This window comes from Cyprinodon tularosa, unplaced genomic scaffold (genome assembly GCF_016077235.1).
Source record: "Cyprinodon tularosa strain WSP-4 unplaced genomic scaffold, ASM1607723v1 ctg1137, whole genome shotgun sequence".
NCBI classification, from domain to species: Eukaryota; Metazoa; Chordata; class Actinopteri; order Cyprinodontiformes; family Cyprinodontidae; genus Cyprinodon; species Cyprinodon tularosa.
Window position 1 is genome coordinate 1 of NW_024037934.1, and position 22046 is coordinate 22046.

The window sequence follows — 22046 nt, forward strand, 5'->3', positions numbered from 1 at the left end:
TTATCCAAAGGGTTTCGCGAATTTTTACAAAACGCGCAAAAAAATCCCATAGGAAATGAATGGGGAGAGGTAAAAAAAAGCATAAAAAACAGCGCTTCACTGTGTCGGCATACATTCACTTAGAAAAACAGTTTAAAGCTCAGTTTGTAGATAAATCCTTCCTCTGCATAAAACTGAAGACGGCATGTTGATAACTGCTACGGTTTTTGTATAATCAGACCTCAAGCGCCACAAAGTTTTAGCAAAATCCACCCTTCTAGAGTGGAGAGACTGAAAAGCTAGAGTGTGAGGCAGCCGTTTTTTTAAGACCCAAAAACATTTTAAACTCGCCCTCACGGCCACATATTTATAGCTAGAGTCACCATTTTTGGTCAGTTTGTAGACTGAAACCTCTGGACCCGCACAATGTCTTCGGAATTACGGTAGGATTAATACTTTTCCTTAAAAACCCTCCAGACCGACCTAAAGTTGATCAAAATCAGAGCCGTTTTTCATTGGTTTTGGAGCAGAAGAGGGGAGAAAAACGATTGACAGTATGTGTTTTAAACTCGTCATAAATATTGTTCTGAAAGACACACATACACCAAAGTTGGCATAGTTGGAGTTGAAGGATTGCTGACGCTCACGGTGAAGAAATTTTCTGAATAACTCATACGGTTTTTGCTCAGCAGTCGTTTGTTCGGAGGACATTTTAAGCACCAGAAAGCTGGGTGACTGACCTGCTGCAGCTAGCTCAATTAGAAGCTCAGGTGTGATGAAACGTTTTTTCTTATTCTTTCTCTTCCCATTCAGGTTGTAGATGACCTACAGCCATGAAAGTTACTCCAATTGAAGACAAGATATAGCTGTCGCTTAGATAAAAAGAATTTTTCAGATACCTTTTACGGTTTTTACTCAGCAGTCGTTTGTTTGGAGGGGTGCTATAGCAGCTTAAAGGTGACAGAGTGTGGTGCTGCAGTTTAAACAAAGGGAGGAGCAGGTGGGATCAGCCATTTTGTTTGTGCTTCGTTTTGGGTTGTGAAAGACCTACAGACATGAAGGTTACCCCAGTCTGAGACAAAGGATAGATGTTTCTTTCACTGAAAGAATTTTTCTAATACCTTTTACGGTTTTTGCTCAGCAGTCGTTTGTTTGGAGGGGGAGCACCTGGAAGCTAGCTAACAGTTAGCTTCTGCATCAGCCTGCCTGAGGGCAGCTGCTGACATCTTACTGTGAGGAGGCCGTTTTTTTAAGATAAAAGATTTTGTTCTTGCCTCACGGCCACATATTTGGAGCTACAGTCACCATTTTTGGTCAGTTTGTAGACTGAAATCTCTGGACTCACACAGTGTCTTCAGAATTACGGTAGGATTAATACTTTTCCTTAAAAACGCTCCAGACCGACCTAAAGTCGATGAAAATCAGAGCCGTTTTTCATTGGTTTTGGAGCAGAAGAGGGGAGAAAAACGAACACCACTATGTGTTTTCAACTCGTCATAAATATTTTTCTGAATGACACACATACACCAAAGTTGGCATAGTTGGAGTCGAAGGATTGCTGATGCTCACGGTGAAGAAATTCTTTGAATAACTCATACGGTTTTTGCTCAGCAGTCGTTTGTTCGGAGCTGTTCCTCCCATTCAAAAAAGCCTGAGAGCTAAGGAACGATAGTGCTGCGCTTTTCTCTCTGTCACTGACAGGCTCGTTAAGCGTTGTCAAGGTAACCGTGCTTCAAACAGATTTTACCTCTGCTGTTTTAAACAGCACATATTAATCTAATGGAGGGTGAAAGCACTGATTTAACATTGGGAAATGGATACTATATGACTGATGTCCATGACACTTCCCTTGCCACTCAACACTGATAGACTTTCAAAATAAGACTCCAGGGACCCTACAAAATAAAAGCCTCTATATTTTTTACATATATTTATTGCCCTATATGGCTCAACATTATGACCCAAACACAACCCCATTTTAGAGAATAGACTCTAGGAGACTGTTTAAAACACACCCTAAGGCAAATTTCAAAATAAAAGCCTCCCATTTCCGCTTCATCTACTGCCCTAATAACATGGAAAAAAGAGTGATTTAACGATTGGAAAGTCATCAACTATCATTGCTGGGTCTGAACATTTTCTCTAAACACAACTCTGTTGGACTTTCAAAATAAGACTCCAGGGACCCTACAAAATAAAAGCCTCTAGATTATACTAATGCAATAATTGATGCAAATGGCTCAACATTATGACCCAAACTCTTCCAGGTTGTTTTTATTAGACTCTAGTGACCTTTTCAAAACACACCCCAGAGCAAATTTCACAATAAAAGTCTCCCATTTACTCTGTAATACAGCAGCTATTCACCTAATAACATGGAAAACCAGTGATTTAACATTTGGAAATGGATTCTATATCACTGCTGGGCATGACCCATCTTTTGATGCACATCCATGATAGACTTTCAAAATAACACTACAGGGACTCTACAGAATAAAAGCCTCTTCCTTATACACACTCATACATTCTGGCATATTGCTCATAGCCATTTGTAATTTCATCACTGCAATGGCTCTGAGCATGCGGGCGGAGCCCGCCATTGGTGATTTCATCACTGCAATGGCTCTTAGAAGGCGGGCGAAGCCCGCCAATGGTGATTTCATCACTGCAATGGCTCTTAGCAGGCGGGCGGAGCCCGCCATTGGTGATTTTTTTCATCGCTGCAAGGGCTCCTAGCAGGCGGGCAGAGCCCGCCAACTGCGCTTTACCCACTGCGGTTCAATATGGACAAACCATATTACCCTTGTGCATCATACGCTGTGCACGTCTATTTCCCAGATTTCAGCACAAGTGGCACACAGCTCTCTTTGCCCATGACCTAGCCCTCTTTCCTTCCCTCAGCAGCCCTCAAAGGCGTAAGCAGTTGGTCTGGGGAGCCCCAATGTCACTTGCCAGGGCCGTATTGGCCCAGTTACCCAGACGGGCAGTAGGTGGCCCCCCTCAAAATTTCTTTAGAAATTTTCTAGTTAGGGGGGCCACATGCCGAAGGCATGGCCCACCTATTACTATTGCACATATTTATTCCGCGTATTATTATTATAGCTTATAGTTCTCCTCGTCCCCTAAAACTTCGGCGCGTAACTAGTCCCGCACGGTTTGTCGGATCGGGCCCAAAGTTGGCACACGCGTCGGGACCAATGGTGCGATGCGTGCTTGTATAAAACTTTCTCATTAGTCCGAAGGTTCGCGAATTATTAGCGAAAACGTCGCAAAAAAAATCCCATAGGAAATGAATGGGGAGAGGTAAAAAAAAGCATAAAAAACAGCACTTCACTGTGTCGGCATACATTCATGTAGAAAAACAGTTTAAAGCTCAGTTTGTAGATAAATCCTTCGTCTATTTAAAACTGAAGACGGCATGTTGATAACTGCTACGGTTTTTGTATAATCAGACCTCAAGCGCCACAAAGTTTTAGCAAAATCCACCCTTCTAGAGTGGAGAGACTGAAAAGCTAGAGTGTGAGGCAGCCGTTTTTTTAAGACCAAAAAACATTTTAAACTCGCCCTCACGGCCACATATTTATAGCTAGAGTCACCATTTTTGGTCAGTTTGTAGACTGAAACCTCTGGACCCACACAATGTCTTCGGAATTACGGTAGGATTAATACTTTTCCTTAAAAACCCTCCAGACCGACCTAAAGTCGATCAAAATCAGAGCCGTTTTTCATTGGTTTTGGAGCAGAAGAGGGGAGAAAAACGATTGACAGTATGTGTTTTAAACTCGTCATAAATATTGTTCTGAAAGACACACATACACCAAAGTTGGCATAGTTGGAGTCGAAGGATGGCTGACGCTCACGGTGAAGAAATTTTTTGAATAACTCATACGGTTTTTGCTCAGCAGTCGTTTGTTCGGAGGACATTTTAAGCACCAGAAAGCTGGGTGAGAGGGACCTGCTGCAGCTAGCTCAATTAGAAGCTCAGGTGTGATGAAACGTTTTTTCTTTTTCTTTCTCTTCCCATTCAGGTTGTAGATGACCTACAGCCATGAAAGTTACTCCAATTGAAGACAAGATATAGCTGTCGCTTAGATAAAAATAATTTTTCAGATACCTTTTACGGTTTTTACTCAGCAGTCGTTTGTTCGGAGGGGTGCTTTAGCAGCTTAAAGGTGAGTGAGAGTGTGGTGCTGCAGTTAAAACAAAGGGAGGAGCAGGTGGGATCAGCCATTTTGTTTGTGCTTCGTTTTGGGTTGTGAAAGACCTACAGACATGAAAGTTACCCCAGTCTGAGACAAAGGATAGATGTTTCTTTCACTGAAAGAATTTTTCAAATACCTTTTACGGTTTTTGCTCAGCAGTCGTTTGTTTGGAGGGTAAGCACCTGGAAGCTAGCTGACAGTTAGCTTCTGCAGCAGCCTGCTGCAGCTGCTGAAGGAGGCTGTCGTTTTTTTAAGATAAAACATTTTGTTCTTGCCTCACGGCCACATATTTGGAGCTACAGTCACCATTTTTGGTCAGTTTGTAGGCTGAAACCTCTGGACTCACACAATGTCTTCAGAATTACGGTAGGATTAATACTTTTCCTTAAAAACCCTCCAGACCGACCTAAAGTCGATGAAAATCAGAGCCGTTTTTCATTGGTTTTGGAGCAGAAGAGGGGAGAAAAACGAATGACACTATGTGTTTTCAACTCGTCATAAATATTTTTCTGAATGACACACATACACCAAAGTTGGCATAGTTGGAGTCGAAGGATTGCTGATGCTCACGGTGAAGAAATTTTTTGAATAACTCATACGGTTTTTGCTCAGCAGTCGTTTGTTCGGAGCTGTTCCTCCCATTCAAAAAAGCCTGAGAGCTAAGGAACGATAGTGCTGCGCTTTTCTCTCTGTCACTGACAGGCTCGTTAAGCGTTGTCAAGGTAACCGTGCTTCAAACAGATTTTACCTCTGCTGTTTTAAACAGCACATATTAATCTAATGGAGGGTGAAAGCACTGATTTAACATTGGGAAATGGATACTATATGACTGCTGTCCATGACACTTCCCTTGCCACTCAACACTGATAGACTTTCAAAATAAGACTCCAGGGACCCTACAAAATAAAAGCCTCTATATTTTTTACATATATTTATTGCCCTATATGGCTCAACATTATGACCCAAACTCAACCCCATTTTAGAGAATAGACTCTAGGAGACTGTTTAAAACACACCCTAAGGCAAATTTCAAAATAAAAGCCTCCCATTTCCGCTTCATCTACTGCCCTAATAACATGGAAAAAAGAGTGATTTAACGATTGGAAAGTCATCAACTATCATTGCTGGGTCTGAACATTTTCTCTAAACACAACTCTGTTGGACTTTCAAAATAAGACTCCAGGGACCCTACAAAATAAAAGCCTCTAGATTATACTAATGCAATAATTGATGCAAATGGCTCAACATTATGACCCAAACTCTTCCAGGTTGTTTTTATTAGACTCTAGTGACCTTTTCAAAACACACCCCAGAGCAAATTTCACAATAAAAGTCTCCCATTTACTCTGTAATACAGCAGCTATTCACCTAATAACATGGAAAACCAGTGATTTAACATTTGGAAATGGATTCTATATCACTGCTGGGCATGACCCATCTTTTGATGCACATCCATGATAGACTTTCAAAATAACACTACAGGGACTCTACAGAATAAAAGCCTCTTCCTTATACACACTCATACATTCTGGCATATTGCTCATAGCCATTTGTAATTTCATCACTGCAATGGCTCTGAGCATGCGGGCGGAGCCCGCCATTGGTGATTTCATCACTGCAATGGCTCTTAGAAGGCGGGCGAAGCCCGCCAATGGTGATTTCATCACTGCAATGGCTCTTAGCAGGCGGGCGGAGCCCGCCATTGGTGATTTTTTTCATCGCTGCAAGGGCTCCTAGCAGGCGGGCAGAGCCCGCCAACTGCGCTTTACCCACTGCGGTTCAATATGGACAACCCATATTACCCTTGTGCATCATATGCTGTGCACGTCTATTTCCCAGATTTCAGCACAAGTGGCACACAGCTCTCTTTGCCCATGACCTAGCCCTCTTTCCTTCCCTCAGCAGCCCTCAAAGGCGTAAGCAGTTGGTCTGGGGAGCCCCAATGTCACTTGCCAGGGCCGTATTGGCCCAGTTACCCAGACGGGCAGTAGGTGGCCCCCCTCAAAATTTCTTTAGAAATTTTCTAGTTTCTCATACTGTCTCTATATCGAAAGCAGGAAGAACACATATCAGTGTCACTTTTACTTCAAGAGAGTATTTCAAAGTAACTCACAGTGGTGTTGGATAATTTCCATTCAGCGACTGAACTAGACAAACACTGACCGACACGCGAGACAATCACAGGACATGTGATGGAAATACCATACAGTGACTCAGAGGAGTTAAAGAAAACAAATTACACAAACATGCAAAACACTTTGGTTGGAAGTTCAGAGAAGCGCATTTCCAAGCAAAGCAAGTGTGAGACATCTAACATAAGTTGCAATGTGATAGAAAGTTGACATAGATTTACTACAACTAAAAAGAAATTATACAGTGGAACAAAAACGGTGCAAAAATACAGAAGTAGGATACAAAACAGGCTACGAAATTCAGATGGTGTTAAAACACAATACATTGACAGTTAGCACCGTGTAATGACAGCAAATCAATTATTTAACACTGACCTTAGCATACAAAAGGAATATAAAATATAAGGCTTGTGTTTCACAGGGTATGGATTAAACTAGTAAAGAACTGAAAAGTTAATCCATATCTGTGATGATTTGATACAACACCAAAGATGCAACTTCTCTCCAGGTGAGGAAACCCCCCTGCTGTGACCTTACCTCCCATTCCTTCACATTAAGGTCAGTGATGGGCTCATCGACGGGCGTTTCTGATGCAACGTGCTTTTTGACCACCATGAACCCGGGTTCTTGGCCCATCCCCCTGATGCCCTCTCCGTACATGTCTGGACTCCACTGCATGAAGAATACATACAGGTGCTCTGATCTGGAGAAGAAGCACAAGATGAACAGAAACTTGCTTTAAAAACTGAGTCTTTTTCAGAAGATCTTGATTGAATAAAAAGTATAAATATGAAACCAACCAGATGATAAGATTATGAATAGAAAAATCAACCAAAAAATGCATCATTGTTAATATTAAATGAACAAATTTGGAGCAAAAGGTCAAAGTTTAGGGCAGAGGTCACGGATTAGTGGACCGCGGTTCTATATATGAAACTGAAAGATGTTGTTCAATTTAGATTTTAAAATGGAAAAACATTTATAGTTCAGTGTTAAATTCTGTTTAAAGTAACATTATAATTAAAAATGTCTCCGGATCTTTACTGTTTGATGATTTTCTTTATTCGGACCCCGCTGGTTTTTAATTGGTTCCCCCTGGTTTAGGGAGAAGACAAACCGTCATTCATTTGTCTCTAGTTGACTTTTGTATACAATGAGTTCAAGTCAAACACTGCCCTTATCATCATCCTGCCACCACCATGTCTGAGTGTTAATATGCGGCAAAATAAAACCTCTGCCATTGAACACAGGAGCAGCAGATGCATCTGGAAACACTTTACTGGACGTCTGACCTTAACGTGGACAAGCATCAAAAATAAAGCAGCAGAAGCTTTTTTGCTTCTTCCAGCGCTTGCGGTCTGAATGTAGCATTAGTCAATCAAAGCAGCCAGAGTGTCCTTTAAAAATCCCAGCATATTGGCTTTGTTTTTATTTAACAAAAAAAAAAAACAGAATAAAACCTGTTGTTTCCATACATTTGTAATCTAATTATATAAAAGCACTTGATAAAAACATCTTTATTTAAGATGAGAGAGGCCTAACTCTCCAGTCAGATTTTCTTATCATGTAAAAGTTGTCATTTAACCAAGATTTGTTGCTTGGTTACATTACGAGGCCAAAGAGGAGCGACAGTGTTTTGACTCAACTATCAGGACACTGAAATCAGATTTTTGAAGCATCCTTCCTCCTCTAGAAGATCCTTAATGTGCAACTTCTAAAGTCTAACAATCTAATAAACTCCAAACATTCTAAGCAAACAGAAAAGCGCGATAAAGCAAAGGATGAAGAGCTGCAGAAGAGTGAGGAACTAGCTGAGCGTGGGCCTTTCAGCACACTCTCTCCTCACTCACTAATGACATGACACATCTTGCGGGTCGCCTCCCATCTAGGTCAAGCCACGGAGAGACTAGCAGCATCTGAATAAACAATACTGTGAAGGATGTCGAGGCAATCTGAAAGATTTATGACCGCGTCCCAAAACAAACTCCGTCGTGCATGAATCGGAAACTGAACCACCAGGTGAGGGAGAAGGAGTGGGTGGGGATCTGAGCCCCACATCTTAACGTTAGCTTTAAATCTGAAAAACTTTTGCTTTATTACACGCAAGAGCAACACGGTTAGCTAAGCAACCTGAGGGCCAAAACAGAAAGAGCAGTGAACAAGCATTACCTGCAGATTCCAGTAGAGGATGCGAGGCAGATAGATGAGCACTGTTGTACAGATGCACGCCATTTTCACAATAACACTGAAATGCAACGACTTCATCAACTGCAGTCTTATTTTTCCATTGACACAATCTCTGCATCACTTTTCGTTTAGCTAATTTTAAATTGGTAACTGTGGTGAGAGACTTGTGATGCAGTATTCAATGTGAGATAAAATCATTGAGTGGAGAACAATTCTAGCAGCACCAAGTGTTAAAAAAGACCTGATTTGTTTAAAATGTTTAAGGTTAAATTTGACAGTATTGGCAAGTTTTTTTTATATGGTTTTTAAAGGACAAAGTGGAATCAAGTATCACGCCAAGATACTTGAATTCTGTGACAAGTTGTAATTCTTCTCCTCTCAAGAATACTCCGGAGCTTTTTATTTCTTTTGATTGCTTTGAGAAAATCAAACAGACCGTTTTTTTTTTTAAATTGAGAAGCAAACATGATTTAAAAAGCCAGTCATTTGCTTGCTCCATGGCTGAGGTCAGAATAGAAGCTGCCTCTTTAACACTCCTTGAATGAGTATAAATTACAGCGTCATCTGCATACATTTGAAAATTCACATTATTACATGTTTTGTAGGTATGGGGCATTGCAGGCTAACAAGAGAAGCAGAACAAACCCCATTCCAAAGGGGTGGACCCCTCTGTTCGTTTCAATTTGCATGTTTACTAAAAAACAACAAGGTTTTTGTGGGCTACTGTATAAAACCTGGAACTCAAAGCCATTCCTGACATTTTGAATTGAAAAACCTTCCTGGATGGAAAGCGAAACGTCTTAAAACTTGGAAACAAAGTCCAACAGGATTCCTGTTTTTTCTTTGGAATGACTATGACCTGGATGACTGAGAATCGTCACCGGAAAATCCTCTGTATGTTGTGCAGCTCTGACAAAAAAAACACAACATAATTTCATCTGTCATTGGATCTTTAATTGTATAATAATCCTGCAATAGATGTAGAAAATAATTTTTGAGACAAGAGTTCCTATTTTTTGCCTAGTAACACTGATATTGATTCCCAGAACAGATTTCATAACACTAATTTGATCAAATATTTGTTTTAAATTCATACAATTAGATCGTCCTTAAAAGCTCACAGCTTCCTGTTTCAATGGGCTATAATATGCCACGACACAGAGGCAGTAGGCTGAACACGAACCTATATTTATGTTGATGCCACACTGAGCTGATTGGTAGGAGGAATTGCATTGACTTTTCTACCTTTCATAAATGCATCCCTGCAGAAGAAGTAACTAAGCAATGAAAAGCCCTATGGGAGACCGTCTGCAGCTAAGTCAACTAACCTCAACACTAAATCAGCGAGTGCTGGATTACATTAGCTTCAAATCAGGCCTAAATGAAAGGATTTGTAAATGAAAGTAACTTATCAAATTAAGCTATTAGTGCAAAGGGGAACAATTCTTCACATTATGAGGATCCAGACAGACACTTATAATGCGTCCCCCTCGTGCTAAACGCTCCAAATGTAATTGTGAGTAATGCTTACAAGGCAGCAGAGCATCAACAGTTTCTGGCTTGTTGGAGAAACTCCAACATAAAGCCTTCAGCTTAAATCCTACATAGTTTATCATCACTTCTGATGGCAGAATTTATTAGCCTAAAGTTAAAAAGGTTTGGCTTTTCCTGCAGCCTGGGTGAAGAAAATAAAGTATGAGTTTATTTCTCTCTAGAGGAAATGAAAAATAAATGATGTTGCTGTGGATGAGAGGAGGCACTGGGTAACAGAGGTTAAGGGATTCATTCATAACAAAGCGTTTCATTGCTGTGGATACAGACCAGGATTGTTGGGAGGTGTCGTAATACTGACCTCTCCTGTGGAACAGCGAACCAGTACTCGTTTTTCTTGCCCTGCTGGGCGTACTGCTGCATGGAGGCGCTGGCGTTGGAGACAAACGTCTTCTTCATCGGCTTGCCCACCCGTAAACACAGGAACTTGTGAGAGCGGTGCTTCCTCTTCTCACCAGAACCTGGAAACAAACAGGCATGTGCTCAAAGAAACGTAAAAACCAAGGGCTAAATACCTGATCCTGATGATTGATTTTTTTTTTTCTATAAAAAGGCTTTGATTTCTACCTCTCCCAAACAAAACTTCACATTTCTTGTGGATCAAAATAAGCCTATAAGCTGCTAATGAATGGTTAACAGTTTAAGTCTCTTTATTTGAAAGACATAAAGCATATTTTAGAGCTTTTAACTTGATGTTGCAAATTTGAAAAAAGTATTTTGAGTCACGATCCCTACATTATGATAACACTACTATTTAAGTGGACACTAGTAGAGGTGTAATCACAGGAGGAATTTCAACTCACGTTCACCCATAGAAATAGCATAGCAAGTACCTTTGTAATAAAAATCGACGTAGTTCTCTGCAGCTGAGTTTTACAGGTGAAAAAAAATAATAATAATAAGCAGAATATTGGGATGAGGACACATTTTGGCCATGATTAAAATCGATTGTTCCATCAGAGTCGACAGGCAGACCGCTGAAATGATTGCAGATGTTATGTGCAGTTAGCCAGCTTAGAAAATACTTTTTTTAACCGATAATTAACAGAAGGTGGATCGCTTTTTTTTCCTCTTTTTGAGCCAAATGAATGAATAATATTAAGTAAATTCGTAACAATGTACCTACAATAAATGTTTAAACCCTTTTTAAATGTTCTTACTGTTCATTTTATTTGGTTAATGTTTAATAAACCGACACAAACGGAGGGAATAATCATGAAAAGGAAAAAGAAGAATGCATGGTTTACATTTTTTCGTTTCACTCTGAAAACCTCAAATGAAACAATAATAAGAGTGTATGGCTGCCGCCTGGAGACCGCCTGTGTCATAGCGCTTATCTGATGAATGTAAAAGCCCCATCCCCACATGTTACCTTTAAAAAAACTCAGTTTACAAATCATAACTTGTCATTTCTTGCAGGTGATCAAATGTACAGCTTTAATTCTTCTCTACTGTTTTAGCATGTAGCTAGTTAAGATGAAAAATTATGGTGAGAGCGTCTGATGATGGTTTAGGTATTCCTCCTGTGGAGTTAGGGTTAGTACATAGCAGGCTGGTGAGGAAATATGTAACCAGAAGTTTTATTTAGAAAGGTAAGAGAATGATACTTGATGATGACTTAAGATGTGGCTTAAATTCTCCAGAAGAAGAGAAGACCGCTATGAGCCGAACCCGTCTCAAATAAAATACAGTGAGACAAGCTGACTTTTGAAAAGCTTTTCTATTTCCTCTCTTCCGTTTGCATCAATCTATTAGATGGCATTGACCAAACAGGTGGCATAGATGGAGTAGACATGGAGTTTAGAGCAGAGGTAACCAATTAAAAATCAGCGGGGTCCAAATAAAGAAAAGAAATCATCAACCAGTAAAGGTCTGGAGACATTTTAAATTGTAATCAGTTACTTTAAAATTTGAAATTTAACACTGAAATAAAAGCAGGTTTTTACGCATCCATTTTAAACATTGAATTTATAAATAAAAAAAATACTTAAAAACATATAACATTTTTCCATTTTAAAATCTAAAGCGTTTTTTAGAGTAGAGAACAACTATCATTCAGTTTGGTATATAGACAATTTCCCGATTCACATATTTTATTAAACACCTGAACTAACTGTTTATTTTTTTTTCTCTTTCTCAGTGAAAGCAGTGGGCTTTATGCTGCCCTGCAAGGCTTTAAACCTGGGATTTCAATGGAGTCAAAGCCATTCTAAAGCACATATCAAGGAGCTCATTTTGAGCCTGGATCCATATTTATTTTTGATTCTGTTCATGCTGGAGAATCCTGCTTCACAGCAGCAGGTTGAGCATAACATACTCTAAATATGCAGGATCATTGAGCACGCCAGTTCTTCCAGCAGTCCACACTTTCTCTGCTCTCTTTTTCTCTTCATCTTCTCCTTCTTTCCCATCGCCCAGCTTGCCACAGGTTTGCCTGCTGTGTCTAAAAGTAGCAGCAGCAGCAACCCAGACTGACAGCAGCTCATTGGCTAATGTGTATCATGCAGCCTGGTTCCAGACACTCTGTAGGGCTTTACCATATTAACAGGAGAAGCGGGGCAAGAGAAATTAGACACTGTCGTCGGACAATATACGGTAATTTATAAATGTTTTAAATCAGGTTGGGTCCAGATTAGCCAGCAGGTGGGTCCGGATCCGGACTGTGGTCCGCTAATCCGTGACCTCTGGTTTAGGGTATAATGCTACCTTCACACCGGACGCAGCAGGAGCAGCAAAATCGCGTCTGCTGCTTCCTTTTTGCTGCTTGTACCACGTACATAATCCAAACTGCAGGCACCAAGATAATAAAAGCGAACACGCTTTGTCGGCAGGTTTCCGCATTTTAAGTTAATTTAGGCGTTAATAAACTGTTTCAGAGGAGTGATCATAGTGCTCTGTGTCATCAGCAATGTGTTTGTCTCCCTGCCAGCTCCCAGATCAGCGTCTCTGATTGGTTGATGCGGCGCTCAGATGCGCTGCGCCTGCTGCTCAAAACGCGCTGCGGGACCTTTTGCTGCGCCTTGATGCGCATCAACCATTGACTTTGCATGTAAACTCGCTGCTTCTGCTGCGTCCGGTGTGAACGCAGCATCAAAGGGTATGCAAGAGTATGCTTGTAATCTAATAGCAGAGTAATACAGGCTGGAGTAAAACTAAAAGTGCTGCATCATGTCTGAGCTTTGTGCACAGAGTAGTGGGCGGCTCAGCAGTCCCAAGACATCAATAGGTCTCTGTGGCGAGGAGAGAGAAATTCTTTCCAGAATCACAGTTACATCTATAACCGCAGCGGGTTTCAGGTGCATTGAAGGTGTCAGACTGAGATTATATAGCAGCTGCAAATTGGGTTAGCCTTAACTGCAAAAACAGCCTAATGTACTTACCGTTTATTGCACTGTATATCTAATACTTCTCTGAAGTTCTATAGAGCTACATATCCATCCTCTATTATTTCTCTGGCTTTCCTTTAAGTATGCAGAGAAGTGCTACAGGCGAGAGCGGGGAGGAGAAAATAAACACTGCAGCTTTTAACTGAATTAATAAGCTCCTGGTTTTGGATTTGTTTTACAGCTTATTAAAAACCAAAAAAAAATGTATGTTTGGGAAATCAATAAGTTTATATTTTTAATTTTTAATTTTGCTATGAAATTAGCTTATATGTTTTGAGATCTTTTAGCTCACTTCTTGTTGTCGGGTAGGTTTGATTTAAGTAGCATTGCATTTTGGATTGATTGTTCTTTTAATATTATTTGTTTTAAGTAAATGAAAGCTGTAACCATAAAAGGTGGAAGTGAATAAACTAAATCAAATAATTCTCTTCAGTACTTTGGGATTTACCATTTGTATAAATGCCCAGAAAAAGATGGGAAATGTAAATAAAAGCTGGCTGAATGCTGCCTCGGATGCCGTTTTTGATGTAGGATTTATTTTATCAGAGGTTCCCCTCTGGGGGCCGTGTATGTTTGTGCTACTCTGGCGTTTGATGGGCTTTAGCGTATCGGCCAGATGAGCGGCCCAGGCCACCGCGGCTGGAGATCAAAGAAACGGCACAAAACCCCCGCCAGGCCAGCGAAGCTTCGCAAAGATTACGGCAACAGAGAAAGCACGCCTTTGCCCTTCGTATTTATGCTCTGATTACCCGCGCCGAGGCAGAGTGGAAACAGAAAGGTTATCAGAGAGCTGCTGCAACCAGAAAGGGGAGAAATTCCCTTTGATTGTCTTCAGATGAGAATGGATGTCGAGGTGCAGCTAAAGGAGGACGCACTGATGAGCTGAGATGTCCTTTTCCTGCACCTCCAGCTAAAAATGAAATGACTGATAAAATAATGTTTACCCTCAGCAGAGAGCTGCGTGTCGACCTTTTGCGTGGGCTCTGCACTTTCCTTCTCCTCTGTGCCTTGTTGCATAGTGTCCGTTTTGGAGACGTCGGTCTCCTGGTTGGCTTCCCCCTGCTGACTGGCTGAGACAGAAGTGGTGGGTGAGCTTTGGGACCCTGGGCGGGAGGCGCTGCTGCTGGGACCCTGGCTCTGGCTAGTGTTGCTGGTGGTAGTGGGTGTGCTTGGTTGCTTCTCTACACTGTGCTGCTTGGATCCCATGGGGGACTGGCTATTGTTTACTGTGGCAGTGTCTGGGGGATTGTCCTCTGATTTAGGAACGTCGGGCTCCTCAGGCTGGCTGACTGAGTTGCGAGTGCTGCTTGGTGCCTGAGTGCTGGCCGCCTCCACCTGGGTGATCGTTTGCACAGACTCTGTTGAAGCGCCGGACGATTTTTCCTGACGGAGGTCCTCGTTGGAAGCCTGCTCCTCTTCCCGAATGGGGGACAGCTCTGTCTCGGTGAAGACGTCCTCAGAGAAGGAGCCGTCTGTGCTGCGTGGGGCTCCACTGCTGCCTTCATTGGGCCCCGGCTCTTTCAGGCGGGGCTCCGGCTCTTTCTGCTGGGATGGGTGCCTTTCAGCTGGCAGAGGCTCCAGGTCACTTCAAAAAACAAACAAAAAATTGAGACAGTTAGAAGAAGCCTTCAAATCTTCTTCTTTATTAATGAATCACAGTGAAGACAATCTGAATGAGAACCAGAAAAGAGGCTGCAAACAACTCTGCATGAATAAGACGTGTTATTTGCTGTGACACAATCAGGGCGACGTTTAGTGGATGCACAATGCCTCTGAGGAGTGCAACGCAAAACAGCATGGGCAACAAGCAATGGCCTCCTAAATGAATGAATGCATCCCATAATAGTAATGCAGGGACCTTTGGCTTTAAACTAAAGTGACAGAATCTCTATTCCAGCAGCAAAGCACAAAATTAATATGTTTAACCAAATTTATTTAACTTCATTTAAGATAAGTTTATTTAAGATCAGCCAGATTAAATCTGATTGTAACATTACTTCTAAAATAATGACTAGTATTAGCATTATTGTGATATGTTTTTATGCTGCGCACAAATATATATACTGTATTCCCTTATTTTGTCACATTAGACCAACAAAGTTTAGAAAAATAGGTTTGGACCAACGGACATTGGTGGGTAATTGTGAAGCGGAAGCAAAATGAACCAACAACACATTCATGTCCACTGCAGGATATGGTAGGGGCAGTATTATGCTGTGGGGAAGCTGGGCAAGTAGATGGAAAGCTATTAGAGCTAAATACTGCAAGACTTCTTAGAGGCAAAGTTCATGTAGATGGGGATGTTCTGGGTTCTTGGTGGATTACCTCTATGGAGGTAGCCTGACGTAGTCCGACTCAATTCTAGTCAGAATATGAGTCTGATGCTGCTCCATAGAGCTGTGATTATGGGGCGTGTTTCGAAGCGCGCTTTGGTCACGTGGTCGATTACGTTACTGTTTGTCATCTGTCCATCATCCTATAAAGCCCGCCCTGACAATTTGATTGGATCGCCTGACAGTGGGCGATAATACTCGCGCTACTATGGAGCAGAGCCAGACCGAACTTCCCCGAACTCAAACTTTGTGGGCGGGACTAAGTTCGGAATGGCACCCAGGCTACTATGGAGGACCAATTCTGCCATAATTAAAAATACATACAGAAATAAATGAAGTATAATTGCTTTAAAAAAGTAGCAAATAATATACATTTTTGTGCCATTAAATCTGACAAATTATTAAAAATAAAATATTTCTTCAACAATTGATCAATTATTCAACTAAAAATATATATTTTAACTTCCACTTTAATTTTTACTTTTCTTCTTGCATTTACGCAGACTTACTTTTAACCCACTTATTTTCTGTTATACATTTTCTTGAAGTCTTTATTGTGTTTTTGTGTATTTATTGCAGGGTTAATATTTATTCACACCAACATTTTTACTTCACCATAAATATTTATTTCTATTTTATTCTAACATCCTTCTATTTCCGAAACAATGATTTTTTTCTGCCTCTAACTTTTCTAAGTTTCTTTACCCAAAGAATTTTCGACTGCCCTTTTTTTTTGGGTCGTCTGACTGCAGCTGATAATGTTAAAAAATAAAAAAGGAGTTACTCTTGCAGACAATTGCATTTTTAAATCTCTTTCAATAATTTAATGGAATTAAATATTTTTAAATATTTATGTGTAAATATGGTAGTCTTGCTCAATGTTTTCCAATGTTTTCTTCGAAAATGGGAGTGGTGCAGGAGCGGGAGTCATTCTGAATGGGAGCGGGATGGGAGTGGGAGTAATTTCACCAGGAGTGGGACGGGACAGGATTTATATTTCTACTCTGGCCAGAGATCGGGACAGGACACAATTTTTTTCTGTGGGAGTGGGATGGGACAGGAGTGAAAATCCACTCCCGTGTCAGTCTCTAGTCCAAAGTAAAACTAACTTCACCACGGCAGTGTACAAGCGGCGAGCTACCACATCCAAACTTTGCAACACCTCTGGGTCAAGATCTGCTTCAGTGGTTCTTTCTAACAATATTATTCTCTCTGTTAAGCAGTCAAGACGATAATAAGAACATAATCATTAGAAACTGAGTTGTCTTCTGACAAATCAGCAACTTGTCTGAGTTAATTAGCTATGACAAGTTAGCCATCGCTGCACCTTTGCCTGGAGGCAAAATCCAAGCACGCACGCTCGTTCTCATTAACCGTTGCCGATGACGCCACCTAAGTCCTTCATTTATTTCTGTATGTATTTTTAATTATTGCAGGATTAGTCCTTCATATACCGCTGAAGATAAACCTTTGAGTTATGTCACAACATTAGCAATGATATCAATATTGCACATGGATGAACTAGCGTCCAAGGTGGTTCACACTGCACCATTTCCTGTGCAAAGCGCTCACAAAGACAGATCACCGCGACATGTGAAGAAGTATATTGCTCTATATTTTCAGCAAAATTTCTCTGAGTTTTTGTAGTAATTTAGAGGTGAGAGACTGACTGACCAGTAGCATTTGAAACGACACAACCAACCTCCTGCAAAGGCAATCCAGCTACAGATCCAGGCTCTGAACTTTCGAAGCAAGAGGAATATCTAAGCATTGAATTTATTATAATATTTTTATTTTTTAGCCACTGAAATGTTTTAAACAAGCAAAAATTTATTTTTTTTCTTAATTGAAACATTAATTAATTGTGATATGTGAATGTACTAACTCTCTAAACGTAATTTGTTGCATTTGAAGAATTAAATGTCACACCCTCCGAAACAGGGAGGATGATTCACAGAGTTCCCGTCCGCTGCAGCCTATTGCCCAGCGCTGGGCTCAGTCCAAGACACAATGAAAGAAAAGGAGAAACAGATGCTGAGGAATCAGCTGGATATATCACAGAGACCTACAATTAGCTACACGCGACAAGCTAAACGCAGCTCCGCCCCAAAGGAAGCGGGCTACTAGAGACTCATCAGACAGTGGGAAATGTGTCACCTGCAAAGTACGTCTGTCTTCCGACGCTCTAAAACAATCTATAGCATTAGTGACAAAGACAAAACGACCTGTGGAAGGCAATGGTTCAAGTTGATCAGACTTGGTATCGTCTGCTTTCTCCCACATAATAAGATAAGCCATCACAATGTAGGAGGGCAGAAGTAGACTTCATTAACTTTGGTGTAACCGCTGCTTGTTTTTGAAGGTATGTGTGCAGAAAGAATTAAACGGCGCTGATGGTGATGGCCCTCGATCAACTGAACACTTAAGAGACTGACATCAATTAGGAGGCAGCTGCATTTCAGGTTATATTTAGTCACACGGAGGATGAAGACGTCACTCTTGTGGGGGAAAAACGTTCACCTACAGACAGGGCGTTTAGTCCTGATACAGGTAGCTTCCGCCTACAGCAGAACCAAACATCTAAACATTGTAAATGTCCTTTAGTTCTTACTCAGGGACTGCCTCTCTGATCCTTGGGTCGGTGATCTCCTTGCAGACGGCCGCTGACTGCACCTCCTCCAGGGGACACATGATGCCGTATTCCTCGCATCCATGGGCCTGAACCAGCGGATCCATGCGGTGAGGGTCGAACATGATGTTATTAGGAGTTACCAACAACACCCCGCTGACTGCACCCTGACAGAGAGATAAAGAGGTGATTAATGCACCACATATTGCCACTGACATTGAAAAAAACAGTACATAAGCATAAAGATGAAAAATAGGAAAAAAGTGAAACAGAAACAAGGTAAGATCAAGTTGAGCTCACTAACGCTCTGAATGAAAGAGGAGTTATTGACTGGCAGAGCTTTCAGTGCTGAGATCTGATACTTTGAAGTGAATCAGATGATGTTCGGTGTCCGGATCCATGTAAGCACAAATAAATGAGAACGAGCAGAACGGCACTTAGACTGAGGCGGTCTGACTTTTTATTTTGGCTCACGATGTTTGGTCTCACACTGATGCGATCTACCTGCTTTCACTGCACGTCTAAAAACCACATCGGACTCAGCTCCGCAGTGAGATGGCGCAACTCGGACTCCTCTATCCGGAAGCCAAACCAGCAGAAGAGGAAACGCACTGCCTTGGAACTTTGAGCAATTTTGTGCTGGAAGCCCTAACAAGAAAAGGCAGGGCTTGCAGGTGGTGCAGTGGTTAGCGTGCACGACCCGTGTACGGAAGACTTAGTCCTTGATGCGGCCGACCTGGGTTCGAATCTGACCTGTCGTCCTTTTCTGCATGTCCTTCCCACTCTCTCATACCCCCTTTCCTGCCAGCCTACTGTCCAGAAAAAAAATGAGACACTAGTGCTGCAAAAAAAAATAAAAAAACTCAAAAAAACGGAAAGGCAACAACGTATTTGGACAAAGACATGGCTGAGCAAGCGTGGCTACTGCGGTCTGTCAATTTTACGGAAAGCCCCAGCCATACTGCTGTGTTTTCATCTGAGAAGAAGAAGAAGAATCCTTGGTTGGGCACTGGGCGATTTGCCCATGACCACCTTACGACGGCCGACTGAATTTCTGAATTAGATTTTCTCCAAACCTTATGATTTCTGATCGGGAGGTGGACATGAGAGGCTGATCGCCCCTCCTTACCCCCTGTACACTACACAACGACGTCAACTACGGAACAGCTGCCTGAAAAGGGCAAACAATTGTATAGTGTATGACCGGCTTAAAGCCCTGAGCAGTGGGCTCAGTCACGACTTATTTAGCAACTGCATTAATGGCAACCATCTAGCTGTGTGGTCGTTCAGTGGTGCTGCCTGTAGATGGCGCTACGTCTCTTTATTGCAGATCATTGCGCATGTTGCTGAGGTTCTATTTAGGCTACAAAAGGAGGATTAAAAAACTATCAGGATGAATGCTTGGAGGTTACGGCCTTATTTTCACCTAATAAACTGGATTTTAGTTTTTTTGATAATTTAAACATAATTTCCCTCATTAAAGAGAGAATTCCAAGCAATGATTGTATTAAAATAATTTCAAAGTTTCATAATAAAGGCTTTTTGAACTGAATTGAAATGATTTAGAGTTAGACCTTCTGGTTCATGTTTAGCTGACTCAGTAGATCCTATTCAGCTCCACAGAGGATGTTATTAGAGCCAGCGATGGTGATCAGTTAGTATCAAACCCAGAATATGATCCTTTTTCTGATTCCAAGCCCACAAAGCTCCATTATGGATGAAAGAATGTCTTTTCTGTTCTAAAATATTGTCAGACATCGTATTTGACTTTAACCAGAGTAAAAAACGTAGCACTGATTATTACCTGCTGGCTGTTTCGTACTAAAGCTTTAAAATAAGCTCAAACTGCTTGAATATCTACAGCTTACTTCAACTCTTACTTTAACACCAACAGAACCGCTTTCAAACACCTCCTTTTCATCGACCACATTTTAGGAGTAAGTGTTACAGCGGCTTTTTTGTTTTTGCAATTCATGCTCTCGGCTTCAGTTGTCTCACCATGCCATCAGTGATGTACTTGCAGTTGATCTTGAGGAACTTCTCCGTCAGGGCCTCCTCCTCCTCGGAGGTGGATGAGACCACTCTGGACTGACGCAGAGCTGAGAACACCGGGGGCTGAACCACTTCTGGTCTGGGTGGGACATCGGATTCCTGTGAGGAGGAGAAAAAGTGGCATAAATTGGAAAGGAAGAAAATAAACAGCCTTTTTTTTTCTTTGCAATCGGCTGCACAAATAAAGAAGCCAAAACCTTTTTATGCCAAGAGGAAAAAAAACAACTAAACCTTTAAATAGTCTTCAACAAACCGTTCACTCATAATGAGCTCTGGAAAAAATAAAAGGCATGCCTTGGTTAATTTGATAATTCACAGTGTGACTAATATGCTTCTCATTTGATCAAACTAATGCGTTTGAGTCTCTAAATGTATTAGATCTCTTCTGCACAGACGGACAATCTGGTTAAAGAAAGGCAGAGAAGATACAAAACAATAAGCATCCAGCAAGGCTGAAGCTCTCAGCCGAATGAGCTAAAAAAAACAACAACATTCAGACAGAAGAACATCAACATGCCCTTGAGTCAAGGTTGGACCACTGGGCTTCATTTGGAGTCATTACATGTGTTTAAATCCGGCTGCCTGCAATAAAATCAACAGATTTACTATTTATTGACTGAAACAAAACAAGTTTGAATGAAATACCAATTCCTTAAATAACAGCTGAAAAGATGCAATCTGGATTATGACCACCCCCCCACCGTGGAGGAAAACACCCCCTGGGCTCAAGAAAAACTAAATCATAACCATCATCGCCTGTGGATTTCTTAGTTTTCTCAGACAGCCCTGATCCTTTCCAACGTCCTTGTTCTTGTTTTGCATTTGTTGCGCTCGTGTTGTTATGACTTTGCATTGGAAATGTGGACGTTTTGCATTTGTTTGCATCCTTTGCTTCGTTCATGCAAAGACATGTTCCAGGGGAAACGCTTTCACCCATTACTACTACATTGAGGTCAAATAGAACTCAATTGTGCATTTATAGATTTTTCATATAGCTAAATCGGTAGTTTTTGTGTTTGGGGCGGGGCTAAACTAAAGCAGGGTTTCTACAGCATAAGGCAAGTAAAATTTTAAGACTTTTTAATGTCACTTAAAATAAAAATTTAAGACCACATTCACAAGAAACACAAGAAAAACCTGCTTGCGACAACTTTACCCAAAGATTTATTATAACATAAACCACTGCACTAATGTTTCAAATTTTGAAAAGCTTCCCATTCAGGAAGAAAGCTAAGAACTCACAAATGAGATATATTTTAACAATTATTTAACTGAATTCACAAACTTTGTTTTAGCAGGGAACAAAACAATCAGTTTTAAAGCCACAACATAACCAGTGGTAAGTTTTTTTTGCAGATATTTTTCTTTGTATCATTTTCTTAGTATGTTTGATTTGGTGATAAGTGGAGGCGTTGCAGAGACAAGGGTGGAACAAAACTGAGAAATACCGGCTGTTTCTCTGTAACTCGATTTTGACGCTTTGTGTTTCGTGCTTTGCATGTGCAACTCCACTGCCTTAATTCCCATCGTCCTGAGCTTGAATGACTTCTTGCACAAAATCCATTGTCCATCATGTATGTTCCCTGGTTTTAGCC

The 22046-nt window shown here is 41.1% G+C and overlaps 1 protein-coding gene across 2 annotated transcripts in view; it reads right to left on the reverse strand.

Moving 5' to 3' along the window:
- Nucleotides 1–6221: 6221 nt before the first annotated feature.
- The window catches only part of LOC119795491 (oxidation resistance protein 1-like), a 98330-nt gene continuing 82505 nt past the window's right edge, over nucleotides 6222–22046 (reverse strand). The window contains exons 2-6 of one of the 2 annotated variants that reach the window (XM_038303534.1): nucleotides 20398–20550; nucleotides 18382–18566; nucleotides 14382–15022; nucleotides 10353–10512; nucleotides 6222–7016 (exon numbers count right to left, since the gene is read on the reverse strand). In XM_038303534.1, coding sequence (XP_038159462.1) covers nucleotides 6767–7016; nucleotides 10353–10512; nucleotides 14382–15022; nucleotides 18382–18566; nucleotides 20398–20550 — 1389 coding nt within the window. In that variant the 3' untranslated portion in view covers nucleotides 6222–6766. The remainder of the gene's footprint in view (nucleotides 7017–10352; nucleotides 10513–14381; nucleotides 15023–18381; nucleotides 18567–20397; nucleotides 20551–22046) is intronic. The other variant, XM_038303526.1, reaches the window with a different exon arrangement.